Source organism: Dermacentor silvarum, chromosome 3 (genome assembly GCF_013339745.2).
Source record: "Dermacentor silvarum isolate Dsil-2018 chromosome 3, BIME_Dsil_1.4, whole genome shotgun sequence".
NCBI lineage: Eukaryota > Metazoa > Arthropoda > Arachnida > Ixodida > Ixodidae > Dermacentor > Dermacentor silvarum.
In genome coordinates, this window is record NC_051156.1 from 217,128,454 (window position 1) to 217,144,962 (window position 16,509).

Sequence of the window (16,509 nt, forward strand, 5' to 3'; positions counted from 1 at the left end):
AATATAGCTCGACCCATATCTTTTAGTAAACGGAAAAATTGGAACATGACACACCTTTATTTACAATAGCTCGGCTCGGCCACTTGCTAGTTGCTGCCACAAGCAACATCCTCGTTTGAACTGTCCAGATAGTTGTCTTCTATATGAAGCCTCAGTTCATTCTAAAGAGCATCATGCCTCCTGCTTGCTAGGCCGCGAAAAGCACGACACTGCGCATTGCACACAAAAAGTTGGTGCCGCTGCTTCCTCCAGCCCCTAATCAGTTTTTAATTCATGACAAACTCGCGCTGAGCGGCTCAGTTGTTGGGGTTCTCGGCAAAAAGTACCAATTGACACTTTAAGTCAGCAGTGTAGCTCTGCCGACATGACATCGTCGCACGGACGTGCAACAGCAAATGTGAACCGGCATGCAGAAATGATCCCACAATTGATGATTCATTGATTCTGGGGTTTTACGTGCCAAAACCAGTTCTAATTATGAGGCACGCCGTAGTGAATGGGCTCCGGATTAATTTTGACCACCTGGGGTTCTTTAACACGTACTACAATGCGAGCACACGGGCATTTTTGCATTTCGCCTCTATCGAAATGCGGCCGGGATTCGATCCCGCGATCTCGTGCTCAGCAGCGCAACACCTTAGCTGACTGGGCCATCGCGGCGGGTAAATGATCCCACAATGGCGACGCAGAGGGAAACACAACCAATAAACAAGTGTGTTTCTTTAACCAGAAACATTGTTGTGACTTATTAATTGCGCTACCACTTTTGTTGTATTTTTAAATTCCGCAAATTTCCTATTTTCATTATTTGCGTTTTGCGCGGCTGCGGCTTCGACGTATGGTATCGACATGCATGCCAGGGCGTTTTGGTTTGCGGCCTTGGCTCTCGTGGCTCTGGCGACGGCTCTGTTCAGCAGAAGAACTCCATTAGCTCAGTACTTTTGCTAGCTTTGATCACAAATATAGGTTGATAGCTAATTATGGGTAGCATTTCCGGAAAAAAATGGTCGACCTATATTCGAATAATACAGTACTTCTTTGCTTTAATGTCTAAAACGGCAGTTTGTTAAACAAGTAAATGAAACAACAGTGTGTTTTTATTGCAAGTTTTGCGGCACATATCTTGAAAACCCGTGCAATTCTTAGAAGTCATTCCAAGTTGATATACGTGATATAACTAACTGGCTACAATTAGTAAGTTTCAATGTGCACCTTAAAGTAATTAATAAAAAAGTGAATTCATCAATATTTTATGTGAATAATGTCTGTCTCTTCGAGTAATCCATCTGAAGGACTACAATTACGCTACCTGCCAATGGCGACTTAAAAAAATTCTGTATGGTCTAAAAGAAAATACATCCTGCATAGTACAATAAGCACATGCATGTAGGCACAGGCTTGGAGCATGTGGAGGTAGTCCAGCATGGGTGCACTTGATGCTGTAGAGGACTACACGTTTTTGTGGAATGTCATATTATAAGCTCGTGGCTACAGCCGTGTTACAAATTGTTAGTGTCGCAACTGTAATATCAATTATTTACCAAGCCCTCAGAACTCCCCCTTCGCGCCATAATTGTCATAGCGTTACATTTGTTCGAATATGGTTAACGTCCAAAAGTGTCTTGTTGCTTATGTGCATGTGTCAAAATACATGCACCTTGAACGGCTGCAAACAGGTGCAGAAGGTGGGTACTGCAATTTTCCCAAAATGCTTTCAATCTGGGGTTTACACACACTTACCAAAGTCCAGTGCGGAATGTTGCAGCATCAAGACACCTCTTGTTAAGTAGGTCCACAAGTACGTATAACCTTTTATTCTAAAATGTTCCTAGGCATTCCTGCGCTTGACAGCCCATCTGGAGTGCCAAGCGGAGTTGCCATCAAATGAAGTTGATGACAGTGCCACTGTTTTAGGTGGAAGTGGTCACTGTGCTTCAATGGTACATCCACAGTAATTTGTGAGGCAATATTTCCCTCTTCCAACGTCCACATGAATACACTATGGCAAAGGTGCATTGTTGAAGCAACTTCTTGAAGTATTAATCACTGAAGAATGTTACTGAAGCACTGTGCTTTCCTTGGTCAAGGCGCAGCACTGTACTCTAGTCAGTGAGACGAGGAAAAGTTTCAAGTCAAGGACCATTTGTCATTACGGGGGTTAGTGGTACATGTTAGTGCCACTGTTCTACAAATGGTGAGACTGAAAGAAATACATCATGCTTGTACTTAATTTGCACTTGCAGCTGTAAAAGCAATGCTGCTTACTGCCCTCTCATAGTATTTTTCAACCACAAAGCCAATATGTTTGTTATGTGAGTTATGAGCAACGCAGAAATGTAGCAAAGGCACAGCTTCCAGCCTGTGCTTGCAGTTTTGTCTTGAGCTTATGTGACTTAAAGAAATTCATGTAGCGCATGGCAAGCACACATACGCTTTTAGACAAGAAGACTTTATTTAGTGTGGAACCAATTTTCTAGTCACTCGCCATTCTTTTCTTTTTTTATTTTGGCCTGAACAAAGCACAGCTTTTGCAATGGTGAGATAAGTAGAGAAGTGACCTTTGTCATAGACGTGCATAGCCAGAAATGGCTCAAAGGTGATCCAACTTCCACAGTTTAAAAAAGAAAAGCACGCTGTACAGAAATAGTCCAAAGCATGCATATTGAATTATCTTGCACTTGCAACGCCCACGTTGTGTTCCCATAAAAATGCTTGCACCAGGAAAAAGTCCAAGATCACTTGCGATGTGTAGTTAGACAAATGGCTCGATGTTGATTTCTAGAACTGAACATGGAAGACTAAGGTCAAATGCTGCTATTACTTCGGGATGCAGAACACCGATAGTGCCCACAGCCTTTCCCTGGACGACAACTTCTGCACATCTGCCTGGGAAGAAGGTGGCATCTGAAAAGCACATTTGGAAAGAATGTCCTTTGAACATTTATGAAAGCACGACTACCGAATAGTGGCAGTCTGATGAAACATGGGAAAACTAAAAAGAGAAATTCGAGAAAGAAAGATGCAAACCAAGCAGTCACAATTCCGTAATGTAACAGCAGTGCAATCACTGCTCAATAACTTGTTGAAACAATTCATTACTTTTTAATAAATTGTAAGTGAAAAAACCTGTAAATACATAGTAAACGAATATATTTTGTTACAAACAAATTTCGTCAATGTAAAAAATCTTGCCCATAATCTCATTAGATCTTCACCATTACTTTAACCATAAGAAACAAACATGGTTACCAATTAATTATTTGGACTTGCTAGAATATTTGGATGTCCCCGTGGCGCCACAACATTTTCCATAGCACCATTGGATAACAATTTGAATTTTGGACACCGTACGATGTCTCTATTAATTTTTCTGATGCGATCTGCACATGGGATGTCACAAAAATGGCGGTCATGAAATGGCTGCCCACCTAGAGCACTACACGGGCTCGGGCCGGGCTCGGGCACGGCGTGTGCTTTTTGACCCGGGCCCGGGCCGGGCTCACGTTTTTTGACGCGGGCCCGGGCCGGGCTCGGGCTTTCTGCGAGTTATTCTCGGCCTTCTCAACTCTGAAAAACATGTATTTTTCGGTCTCGGGCCGGGCTCGGGCTTAAGGTAAAGGGGTGGCGGGCCGGGCCGGGCGGGTAACGTAGATTATTTCCGGGCCCGGGCCGGGCCCGAGTCTCGCCATAAAAGTTTTGATCGGGCTCGGGCGGGCCGCCCAATGTAAAAACGGGCCCGGGCCGTGCCCGGGCTGCAAAACTTGGTCCGTGCAGTGCTCTATGCCCACCCTTCCGTTTTGTTGTTGAGACAGTTTCACTGCTATCAGGATACCATACGATCGCTATACAGTCGGCTTCGATTAACTCAACCCTGACGGGGCCGACGAAATTGACCGAATCATCTAGCCAGTCAAATTAAACAAGATGCAGAAAAATACCAATATAGTACACAGCTGATTCATCTGATAGTATTTGCCTGAGTGTAAAACACCACCGAATCAAATACACACCCATTTTCTATCTGCTCTAAGTAGAAAACTAGCTTAGAAATGACATTAAAGCTCCTAAACAAACTAGAAATCTAAATAAAACTTGTTGTTGGGCTAGTTGGTACATGCTTCATGAAGCAATCCATTGGTGATGTGGTAGGTCAGGTATCTTGCGCGGCATGTAGCCTCAGCAATATAAGCGACTAGTAAGCAAGGTTCAGACATAGGAAGAGTTGAACCGAAGGTAGGGCCCGCTATAGAAGAAATAATCTTAATAAAACTTAATAAAGCGTACCCGATTTTTTTTTAGAATGGCGGCCCGTTTCCTAAAGTCAGCTTGCTGCAATACAGCCATGTTATGCAGTAAAGCGTACGAACGCCACGATGGCGGTTTAGGTTTTGTATCCGATTCCAAGCACAGGCAATTTTCAAATCATTTTTTTAAACAAAAAGGGCACGTTAAAATCGGGTAAATACAGAATCCATACATTGTGAGCTACCGTTTTTGATTGGAAATCTTCCTAAGATTCTTCCTAAGGCCGAAAATAGGCGTTTTCGACGGAAGATGACATCCCCGAGACAGACGCTGCCACTAAAGGGGTCATTATTGGGGTCACCATAGGGGTCAGCTGCGTGCGTGGACTGGTCAAGTTCAAATGATCCAGCGAATGCCAATTTTAGGATAAAAATAATTAATGTTTGGGCCCGTAGAAATGTATGGGCGCTGGCCGGGATCTTCGGTCAGGATCGAATTAAGAGAAGTCTACCACTAAGAGATATTCGTTGATTATGCACCAAACCGCAACTGGCTACTAGATTCTGACGAAGCAGTGCTAGTTAGACCTAGTTGCACAGGCAGTATGGTAGCAGACGGTAAGCCATCATGGGAAGCTCGCCGTCAGTATATTCACTGGTAGACCTCTTCAGCAATCGGGCCTGATATACCGAGTGGGGGCTCAATTGGCTACCGTAGAAGTGGAGATGGATCCACAGACGATCCGTTAGCAACTACTGCCAATGCCTACCAAGTTTCTGTGCACTTACAAGATGGAATGGTGAAAGCTTTTGTATGGACAGAAAGCTCCAACCTGCAATTCCAATTAGTGCAACTCGGCTTAACCTTACAGCGTCACAGTCAAGGTCACGCGACCACACATCAGGCTGCATGATGGGTGGACGTAAAATGACCCCCCTCCTCTACCCGAAAATGCAATGCTACTAAGCTACAAAGAACTCACAAGAAGTAGCGCATTGAGCACAATGTGGCCGATGGCCAGACGCTGATAGCTTCTGCAACAAAGACAAGATGGAAAGGGTAGCTCACCCTCAGTGGGTCGTAGGTGGTAGTGCTCAGGTCCATCGCCAAAGGGAATACTCAGTAGCTGCATGGTGCGGTCAAGAAGGCCATGTACGATCTCAAAGCCTGTCGTCTTGCCACAGTACAACGCACACAAGCGACGCTGGTTCACGGCTCCAATTTCTGGAAGCACCAAGGAGGCAATGAGAAGAGAGTGGCAAGCAGTTTGCCCACATTAATTTCCTCAGCAGACAAGCCCGAGGGAGCTGTATGCTCATTCATTGAGGCCTACCAACACCTGTGGCCATTGTATTACACATCCGCAATGTTTCTGCAAGCTTGTGGACTGCACATGTCTGCTCTCTGTCATCAATGGAAGCATTACTGTGAAGCAACTCCCATATAAACCTCAATTTAGGTGCCCATATTGTTCAAAATTTTGAACCCTGAAACTAGACGAGGGGGCTTAGAATTTAATTGTCTTTGTATTCAGTAATGTTCTTTTAGACTGAAATAGCCGACTCCAGATAAACGAAACTCGCTTAAACAGAAATGCCTGATAAACAGGACGAGGGTACCGATTTTGGCAGGCCACCCATAGGAACAATGTTGACCAGGGCCGGTATTTTGTAGCGATGCCTTTAAAGTAATAATGCCTTTTCGCGCTTTGTCAGTGGTCAGAGCGACGGTCCACTCGCGTTATCAACGTTGATATCGTGAGCGGACCGTCGCTCTGACCACTGACAAAGCGCGATAAGCGCGAAAAGGCATTATTACGTTAAAGGCATCGCTACAAAATACCGGCCCAACTTTATTTAAACGGAGCACTTCTTTTTGTGAACTCCGGTTAAACTGAACTAGAAACGAAAGTGCACCGACCTCATCGGCCATCATACTTCATAGGAAACCGGAGTAGGTAGACAAGCATGTCAAACTGTGATGCGAAATGATTTAAAAAATCCAATCCATTGGCCAGTTGCACTGTAGTGGCATTAGCGGCTACTCTGCAGCGTTTACGTTGCCTAGTTATCGCATTCCTTTGTGCATTGTGATAGCGACAGCCAAAAAGTGAGAACGCATGAAAAAATACCTTGTGCGAAAGAATGTGTGATATTCCAAACAGAGTATAGTAACATGTTTCTTCACCGCAGTGAAATTAGAACACTCATCGCTTTTGAAATAAAGCAATTCATTCACACTTTCTGCGTCATTAGCATAAACAAAATTTTCTTTCTTGGCCCTTCGAGGTTCGTTTAAGTGGAATCTACTGTATTGTCAAAATTCATCAATGTGATAAAGGTTGATATTTGCTAAATGATGGAACACATGATGATCAAAAATTTTTTATATATACTATAACCCTGTTAATTGAAGATGTAAAAATTGGAAAATATTTCGGGATAGCAGGAGTTTCGAAATAAGCGAAATCATGAAAATAAAAGCTTGCTAGCTGTGCGTAGACTACTATTCTGACATGCATAGACCATGCGGAGACTTTCCAAAAGGGCATTAGTAATAGAATTTTCAGTTGATCACTTTTGCGTGACTCACCACCAGACACGTCTGTGTCTACAGGCGCATTACTGGCCCTAAGTCAGACAAATGATCCTAATGCAATACCTAAACTCCATCATCCAAGGAGTTCATACCTTGTTCCGGACATGCAAAAAGTTGACGTTGATAATTTATGCAGTGTGATAAATTCCATGCAGTTTCACTTAGAAAACCAAAACTGAACTCGGGAAAAGCATAACTCTCACAGCTTTAGTAGACGCCCACCAGTGAAGATCTGTTTGAACCTTCCTGTTGCGCAAGCATGAACTCAGTAGCCCTGCATCCAGATCTTACTATGTACACTATTTATAGCAGGACAGCATAAATATGGGAATACCTGAATTCACCATCGTATGAACACTGGTGACTCAATGATAATGCACCCTCTCAGGGTGAAAGCTGAGAAGGAGCGATATTGACAACTCTGCAGATGAGCAACAGTGCACATTTCTCTAGGCTGTATACAGTGGAACCTCGTTGATATTATCTTCGCGGGAACCAGAAAATAAAACGTATCATCCAAAAATCGTATCATCCAAAGCAAGCCCCAAAACGTAAGAAAACCAGCTTACTTAGTGACAAACTCGCTAGCAAAGCTTCCTGTGGCGTCGAGTGATACTGCTCAGCATAACACGCATGTTATGCGAAGCAGCAGCACGACAACACGAACTGCAGCCAACACACTTTTATTGAGCAACCTTAAAACAGCTCGTCAGTTTCAGTAAACAAGTCCTTTTGAAAGATAACAAGTTCCTTGACATTGCTACGGAGGTCACGGCACCACAAGGCCAAGAATTCCGAAACAAAGGAACACCACAGAGCAGCGTGACAGAACGAGCGATACGAGTGGCGGACAAGGGCAGGCGTTTCATTCAGCCACATGACTGCATGAAGATCTCGCCTGAAAAGCCGACCAATACAAGCGCAAGTGAAAGCTGACGCGAGCAGACGGTACTACGAGTGCGAAAATAGCAGTCGGGTAAGTCCACATGGCCCCAGTTTCCGCGTCACGGCTGGTCTGAACGCACGCGCTCCCTTCCTTCTTTAAAGAACGAGCGCGCGCCTCCAGACTGGCCATGCCGGCCGTGCCCGCGCGTGCATCACTGAAAGGGGCAGCTCTCATTGGTCTGCTTCGCTCGCGGCTTGTTTGCCACAGGGGCGCGGGGCAATTTAAATCGGTCCAGGAACTATACCTCCCACGGCACGAAAGCTTGCTTCGCGGCAGCTTTTGCGGCGTGCGTTTTGCCGCCGCCAGCGCGCAGCGCACGTTTTTCCGCTAGTGTCGCCGGCCCTTAACACGTTCGTGGGTTGCTGGAATGTAATTTCTTCTAGTACACTTGAATATAAAGCTACAAGTTTCATAAATATCAGTTTGCAGTCGTATCTTTCAACTTCAGGTGAAAACGCAATCCTATCAACCGCATGAAAATACACTGCTCCTGGGGCGTTGGCCGGGAAACGAAAAAAGTATGTATGATTACAAAAAACGTATTACACAGAATCGTATCAACAAGGTTCCACTGTACCCTGTTTTAACCCAATCACGTGAGTTTCACGTTTCTGGAATAATAATGCGAGGCAGCAGCTTCTGTACATGCATTACACAGAAATAATAGAACCTAGTTCATATATTTTGCAAAGAAATGCGCGAAAAAACATACTAACCGGGAAAACGTATCATTTGAAGTCGCTAAAAAATTTGGCAGACACAACTTTAGTTGACATCCACGTAATGCGAAGCGTTACGAGAATCTTTACAGCACGAGACGCCGACACGCGGCCAGCCAGTGGGACCCGAAAGGCACTCAGCGGTACTGAGACGTGCATTGTCGTTTTTGTAGCTTCAGCAAGCTTACATGTACACTCCACGAATTCGGCTTGTGTAGTGTTTAAGACGGCAGCAGGAAACCAAAACGAAAGCGACGCTGGAATACCATGCCACCAAATCGAAACTTGATGCTCACTTCATGCCACGTGCAGCAGGGACAGTAATGCATTCGGGTTATCGTCTATTAAAAGCGTGCAGTACACTTCCGATGGCACTAAGTCACCCGCACTGTCAAACAGATAAATGAAGATGCTTATCGCAATAGGGTTGGCAGCAAAGCTGTGAAAGCTGCGGGCGGTTGACCCGCGAAGCGATTTGCTGGTACTGGAATAGTAAACTGAGCGGACGCCAGCATTTTCCCGTCACACAAGCAGGCGAGTACTATGGGAAAGTAGCTACTGTTCTCGGTAACGCGCGCCTCGTGCCTCCTCTTGTTTGCATGGGATTTAGCGGCCGGAAAACGTACGTAGTTTAGCTACTTACTGAATGTCGTTGCCAAAAAATTGTGTTTTTCGAGAATGTATTAACCAGTAAAAAAGAAGCGTAACTGTATGGGTAATTTTATGTGTCTTCAATCGTAAACGTTGGCACCAAGAAATCAGACAAAACAGGAGTGCATTAACGAGGTGCTACTCTATTTGCATAGCATGCCAGCTGACATACCATAACTGCCTGAATACTATAATGTACATTTTTTTTAGAAGTGCGAGCTTGACATAGTACCCTTAAGCTATGTTAGGAACCGTGCTTCAAATATCACGCAAGAAATGCTACGAGCTCAGCTACCAGGCCACTCAATGTGGCGGGAAAGCCAATGTCTCGATAGCAAGAAATACAAGTCTGTGATTATCGAAACTGAGCACAAGAAAAGGGAACAAGGAGGGTGTTGGTACAAAAGTGTTCAAATTGCAGTAAGAAGCCCGATTTGGGGACTCCAGGTTCAATGGCATGACACACCACAGTGATGTGCAGCATTTTTACTTTACTGCACAAATGCAGTTGTGTCGATGCAAGAGCATCAAAATTGCATGTCACGGTCCTCTTAGATCGTTCGAGCATAGTGCAACACGTGATGCGTTACCATGATTTGGTAGGCAAATAGTGATACACTGTGCATGTAGAACCAGGCATAGGACAGTAGTGCTAATCACGTTCATAGTTGTCTCGCACTGCGTGCTACACAGGAATTCTGTGTAATGCACAGAGCAAGACAACTAGTATGAACAGAGCTAAGGCAGAGCTGTAATTCACCTGCACTTTATGTATACAGTGGAATCTCGTTGATACAATCTTCATGGGGACCGGAAAATAAAGCGTATCATCCGAAAACCGTATCATCGAACGAAATAGTATTATCGGGCAAAGAAAAAAAAGTATCATCCCAAAAAACGTATCACGCAGAATCGTATCAACGAGGTTCCACTGTAATGAGAAAACACTTACCATCATTATCGTCCTTGAAAACAACGTCTGAGATTTCAAACAGCTTGAGGGGCAGAGGCATTTTCTTGTTGGCATTCAGTGTTTTCAACAGCCCTGGCAGCAGTGTTGTTCTAGCTACCTGTGTCAAGGTGAAGCAGATGCAGCTGATTAACACAGGCAGAAAGAAAGTCATAACCAAGAGAAAAACTTTCCTTCAGATATCACACAAGGCTATTATGTGGTATCAACACTTTGCAAATATTTTCTCAACTGCAGCCATAGGTTCAACATTCATTGAACATGTCATAAACAATGCAGCCATAATGAATAATGGCACTACTTGCTTTAAGGGGCATAATAATGTACAGATGGAAAGAACCACAGGGACAATATTAAAATGCACTCAGTAAGCAAACAGAGGCTACTGTAGTTGCAGTATGTTGAACACAAATGATGACAAGAAGTAGTAGGAAGAAAAGCAGCTGCAAACCTGGAATTCAAGTGTCTTTGGGTTTGAGACGTGCACAGCAATTTTGCTGCCGTCAGGCTTGCGAATCTTCTCAGCAATGTCCTGCTCTGAGCACTGAAAACAAGTCATACATGTCACAATGCACAACTATAAATAAACATACAATAAAGCACAAACACATTATTGCAAAGCCACAGATCTCTTTACGATGTGTTATTGATGAAACTTTCAGAAAATTACAAATAAAGAAAATGTTATACCAGACAGATGCACCTCTACATGAAAGGCACAAAGGAAGAATACAGTAAACCCTCATTAACTCGTACTCTGATATCTCGAATTATCGGATAAGTCGAATGTCTTCCCTGGCACTGTGTCAACTCCATGGGTTTTTCACCCCTTATCCCGAAACTGCCACTGCACCGAACTCCGGATATCTCGAAACCTAGACTGCAAAAATGCTGAAAAGACAGTACCGAAATCGTTCTTTTGTACCTTTTTTGCGCAGCTGTGGTATCTCCAAAAAGTGAAACCAGGGGCGGTATTTTCTAGCAATGCCTTTTCCGATGCTAATGCCTTTTCGTGCTTTTCACGCTTGGTCAGCGGTCAGAGCGACGGTCCGCTCACGTTATCAACAAGATCAGCTGGCCGTGAGCAGTGGATGACAAGACTAGCATAGAATAAAGCATAACGCATCGCTACAAAATACCGGCCCAGGCCTGCAATTTTGTCCCAATGCCTTTTGCTTGATTCGACTTCACCCTCATCTACAGTTCTCGGCCGGCTGATCCCAATGATTACGCGGGCAGAGCGTCGCTACGACCGCTGACGCATGCAAAGAGTGCGAGAAAGAGTAGTGTCAGCCAGAGGCGAGCGCGCCGCCACTCCAGCCACGCACGGCAGTGCCCCGATGCCCCGTGCTCGGAGGCAGCTGTTGTGCGTGGCTGCGCGGGCAGTGGTCGCGTTACTAAGCAGGGCTGTGGCGAGCACTTTCCCGCGGCGTTTGCTCGCAACGCGCAGCATGGCGCTTTCGAGAGATACAGATCTTGAGGCCATTGTTTAGCTTACTGCAAACGGTGAAAGCGATTTTGGAAATCGGCAATATGTCGTAGACGTCAAGCTTTGGACACCACCTAGTGTCCAAAGGTGAACAATGGCTGCAAAATCTGTGTCTTTATCTAGAGGGTACAGTCGCTCAGGTGTGGCTTTGGCGTTTTGGGAGCTGCTGGCAGTTGTTGCCAGTGCGATTCGCACAGGTGTGCATGCAGACTTTTCTTTGTTTTGTGGATCATGTGCCATACCAAGTAAGTTGTGACGCTTCACTGGGAATACAGTGGACACAGAAATAATTGCGCGGGGATGGCAGCGCTCAAGAAGTGCAAATCACTGACATTAGAGCGTTGCCTATATACGACCGACATGTCGGTTCCTGGGTCGCACATAATATCGCAAAAATGATCTACTAAAATTACTGCTCCTGGTACATTGAGCTTCTGTGAGGAAGTCAGCAGTTACCGGCGCCATATTGGAAAGCCGTCATGTTGGCTTTATGCAGTGGTTATGCTTATATCCTCAAAATTTTTTCCAGTTTTTATTACTTCGAGCTAATGGGGTATTACAGTAAATGTAACTTGAGGTGTTTGATTTTTAGTAAACTCATAACTGCTGAAAACGCAGGAACCACTGCAGACCAGGAATGTATAAAGGATATTAGACTGCTCTAGTGTGAAGGCAAGCTTATAGACAAACTTTTAATGTTTCTGATCTTAAAAAGTTAATACAGTATAGACCACTTATAATGCAACCACTTATAGTGCAGGATCGGATATAATATGATCTTTTCAGACTCCCGTTAATTTTCCCATAACACTCTATGTATATACGCGTATGTTTATAGTCCAGTTGCAGGAGGTGAAATACCGGTTACAGTGCGGCTGCCAGGAAGTTTAGCAGTCGACCGAGATGGTGAACGCTTCCCTCAAGCTTCAAATATATTCCGAGGTAATGCGCGCATGTTACAGTGTTCGCCACCGTAACGCTCTGCGACATAATGGTGGCGAACAACCAGGGTCTATACCCCAACGACACGAAGCAACCGGCGTGTCTGGTGCCGTCGGGTGTGTTCCAACGTTGCTGGCGTGTGAAAAGCTCCGTTCGCATTTTTAACCCGCCACACCGAGCCACATCGGCCCCACATCCCAGCATGCCTCGTGAATGACAGAATGGCGGGAGCGCGCGAAAACGTGTCCGCCGCCACAGCTCTGTGCATTAACAAGCATGGTGTCACGCATGCACAAGCAAACATGAACACATCTCACTCGATGACTGCGGAAACTCGCTGTAAAAACACTGGAGTGAGGAGCGCGGCAGCAGCAGTGAGCACTCGCATCAACACAAAATAAGCCGCGAAAACACAGTGCATGGCGGACTGTGCCTCCGTTGCAGATGGCTTTTAAGATTAGCGGCCCCGGCGGGTGCGCGCGGCCTGCCGGAGTAGAGCCCTCCCCCCTTCCTATCCTCCCCCAGAGCCTTGCGTGTGACGGAAGATGGCATGCTTCCTGCCCGCATTCCTCATTTTCGCGTGGGTGAGATTAAGCCGCGATCACTGGCTCACTCTTGCACATACAGGATACGGTGTACGACGATGATTTTATTGCCCTTGGACTTCACACAGAACCTAATGGCGATAGCGATGGCTACGGCAAAAATACGCTTGGAGTGTCCATATAATTCCTATCGCAATAATATTGCTGTTTTGGTTATAGCGCGGTATCGCTTATAGTGTGGATATTCGCGACTACGGTGACTTACGTTTAAGCGGTCTACACTGTAATCAATGCAGAGGAGAAAATTCTCTTATTGCCAATGAAAATAAGCTGCAACTTCTGCCTCAATATTGCTACGTAAAATGACACAAGGCGGGACTATTTACACTGGGCTACCAGTTGCTGGGCTACCAACTGGGCTACCAGTTAACCTATGGCAGTGGGTATTTCTCAGTACAATTTCTAGGAAACTATGTATGACAAATTGCCCAGTGCATATTGAGCACTCGAACATATCGACCCATATCGAACAACATCCACCGACAACAAGCCATCAAAGACAAACCAACAAGGACATGCTATCAAAGGACCTGCCATCAAGAAAGACAGAAATTCTCTCACCAGGGCAAAAGTCAAAGCCTCGGTGAATCCTGCATGTGCCATCTCCATTCGCAGTTGTTCGGTGAGCTTGTTGATGGGCAGCTGTTGACCAGTGGTGCAAGTGGGTGGCATCTCTCGAGGCAGGTTGTCGTAGCCGTACGAGACGGCCACATCTTCATAGACGTCGGCCGCATGAAGAACATCATGGCGCGTTGGGGGCACTTCCACCTGCAGCTTCTCTCCTTCTGCCACCGTGGTCTTCAGGCTCATCCGGCCCAGCAGGTCACACAGCTGCTGCTCGCTCTGACTGCAGGTAGCAATGCAGAGGGCACTCTCATTTCTAGCCACTAGATCAAGCAGAACTCCAAGCCCAAAGTGCACGTGATAGCATCACAGTGGAAGGAATATTGACATGACATTTGCGCTTTTTCATTTTCTGCATTAAACAAAGGTCCTAGACCTCAAAACCCTAGGGTAAATACTGGCAAGCCTTAGAGTGCCTTTAAAAAATTGTTTATTAGTAACTTTTCTACAAACCAGTTTCGGTTTCACCTCCCAGCAGGCGCATGTGTCATGACGTCTTAGCACAGAAGGTGGTCAGGTGGGGGCAGAAGATTGCGATTATTTGGCACTTACTCCAGCTTGCTTGGATTTGCTGTGCTGCTACATTTTGCCACGCACTGAGCACTGCTGCACTTTTATCTAGTAGGCCAACTGATCCTAGGCTTAGTCAAAAAGTGAATTATGCCAGTATAGCATTATTGAGAGCTACATAAACACTTCTTTTGACATAAGCTTAAATTAAAAAATGTATGGTTGTGTGCAAATACCGATTCTTGATTGATTGATTGATTCATGGGGTATTATGTCCCAAAGCAACACAAGGATTATGAGAGACACCATAGTGGAAAGCTCTGAATTAGTTTTTACCAGTTGTGGTTCTTCAACGTGCATGTAAATCTAAGTAAACAAGCATTTTTGCCTTTTGCCCCCATCGAAAAGTGGCCGCCACGGCAGGGAATCAAATCAGCAACCTCATGCACAGGAGAGAATGTCATGGCTACTGGGCCACCGCAATAGATACATGCATAAAATATTTTGGAATCAAAATTTATCTGATCTTGAAGTTGGGCTTTTCACGCAATTTTGTTGCAGCAAAAATGCACATGTTGAATGAATTCTGAGATGTCTTGGTTTCAGACAGGTAATGGCTCCTTATGTTCCGCAGGCATCAAAACTTAGTGCATTGTTGGCACATTTCTGCAAGTAAGCAAGCTGGAAAATCCACTCAGCTGATATAAACCAAAGCTATTACAGTCGAGAGACAAGATTGAAATTAGCTGCGTGAACAAGGCCCTAGGCAGAGTGTGAACCTGGAATGTGTAGAAGCCACGACGTGCCACCTACCACTAAGATTAAATTATTACTCATTACTCAACTTTAAGCACTGCCTTTGGCATTCTCGCGTTCATTGGCCTGTCTGACATGTTTATTATGCTGAGCCGATCAAAACCTGTTGTGAACCTGCGAGTGCTTTCTACGAGAAAAAAACAATTATATGCGTATAAGAGGTGTATAAATGCAATCACCATAATGAAGTTTTCATTTGTGATGTATCAGTAATAGGATGCATCTTGTTGCCTATTATTTTTTGCCTATTGCCAAAAAAAAAAACAGGTGCTCGCATGAGGACTCAATTCATAGCAGTAGCAGCAGCTTGTTTGCATCTAGCTATTCAATCAGCATGCACACAGTTCACACCAAGCCTCAGGGTAAAGTGTGAGCAGGTACAGCACCAGCTCGGTTACTGTAAAGTACCGTATTTACTCGATTGCAACAAAAATTTTTTTCCATATTTTTGATACCTGAATTTGATTCTCGCGTTGCAATTGAATACCGAAATTCAAGCTGTCTAAAAGTGGGACGGGGCGCAGCCTCTACTCTGCCACTAACTGCGTACTTGTACTTTGCACGGCTGCGGGCTGTTGCGCGCACCGTATCTTGGAAGTGATCGCCACACAGCTCTGACCTTTGTATGCACTGTGCTTTCGGCGCTCAGTTTCCGTTTAAGCGATAGACCGCACGAACCTTCGGTCGCTGGTGCTGCCGCGCTTGCTCACGCCAGCGTTTTGACAGTGGGTGTCTGCGGTCATCGAATGTGATCTACTCATGTTTGCTTGTGCGCGCTGACATCATGCTTGTCAATTCAGTTAGTAAGCGAATGTGTCCAAGTTCACTCAGCTGATAAAACTACTATCCTTACTCCGCATAGCTCGCTACTAATTTGCTATCGCAATTGATGCTTCGCCTTTCGGGCGAAACTGCAACTTTTTCTGGTGGTCTTTAGCAGTTTTCTTCTTGTTTTTTTTGCTGGACGCAACAAAAAGTCAGCCCTAGCGTTACAATCGAGTAAATACAGTAGGTTCTGTTTGTGACCACTGAGGTGTCACCCATGGTTGTCAGAAGCTGGTACAACAGCTGCTTGCTCTGCCCACCTAAGTCCAAGCAGGCCATTGATGTCCTTAGTTTCGACATCCAGTGTCCAGTACTTCAGTTCCTGCATAAGAGCAACAGTCTTAATGTGCTACAATGGCATGACTGCAGAGCAGGCAATGTAGGTAGAAGTGCCCCCCTTAGGCAGTCTAGCTGACATAAGCTTGATGATTCTAGTAAGAGCACTGTACATGCGGTGTTTAAGAAAGTTATTAAGCCCCCCAAATCTAATTCATTAGTTCCATCTTGATGGGACCAATGGAACATACCAAATTATCCACCAGGTCGAATTAAGAGGCAGAGAAAACGTC

General features: G+C 45.1%; 1 protein-coding gene across 1 annotated transcript in view; it reads right to left on the bottom strand.

Moving 5' to 3' along the window:
- Positions 1-2,428: 2,428 nt before the first annotated feature.
- LOC119446664 (phenylalanine--tRNA ligase beta subunit) overlaps positions 2,429-16,509 on the bottom strand; it is a 28,707-nt gene continuing 14,626 nt past the window's right edge. The window contains exons 10-15 of the mRNA XM_037711157.2: positions 16,201-16,262; positions 13,727-14,012; positions 10,581-10,673; positions 10,112-10,229; positions 5,314-5,469; positions 2,429-2,904 (exon numbers count right to left, since the gene is read on the bottom strand). Of these exons, the coding sequence (XP_037567085.1) occupies positions 2,753-2,904; positions 5,314-5,469; positions 10,112-10,229; positions 10,581-10,673; positions 13,727-14,012; positions 16,201-16,262 (867 nt within the window). The 3' untranslated portion in view covers positions 2,429-2,752. The remainder of the gene's footprint in view (positions 2,905-5,313; positions 5,470-10,111; positions 10,230-10,580; positions 10,674-13,726; positions 14,013-16,200; positions 16,263-16,509) is intronic.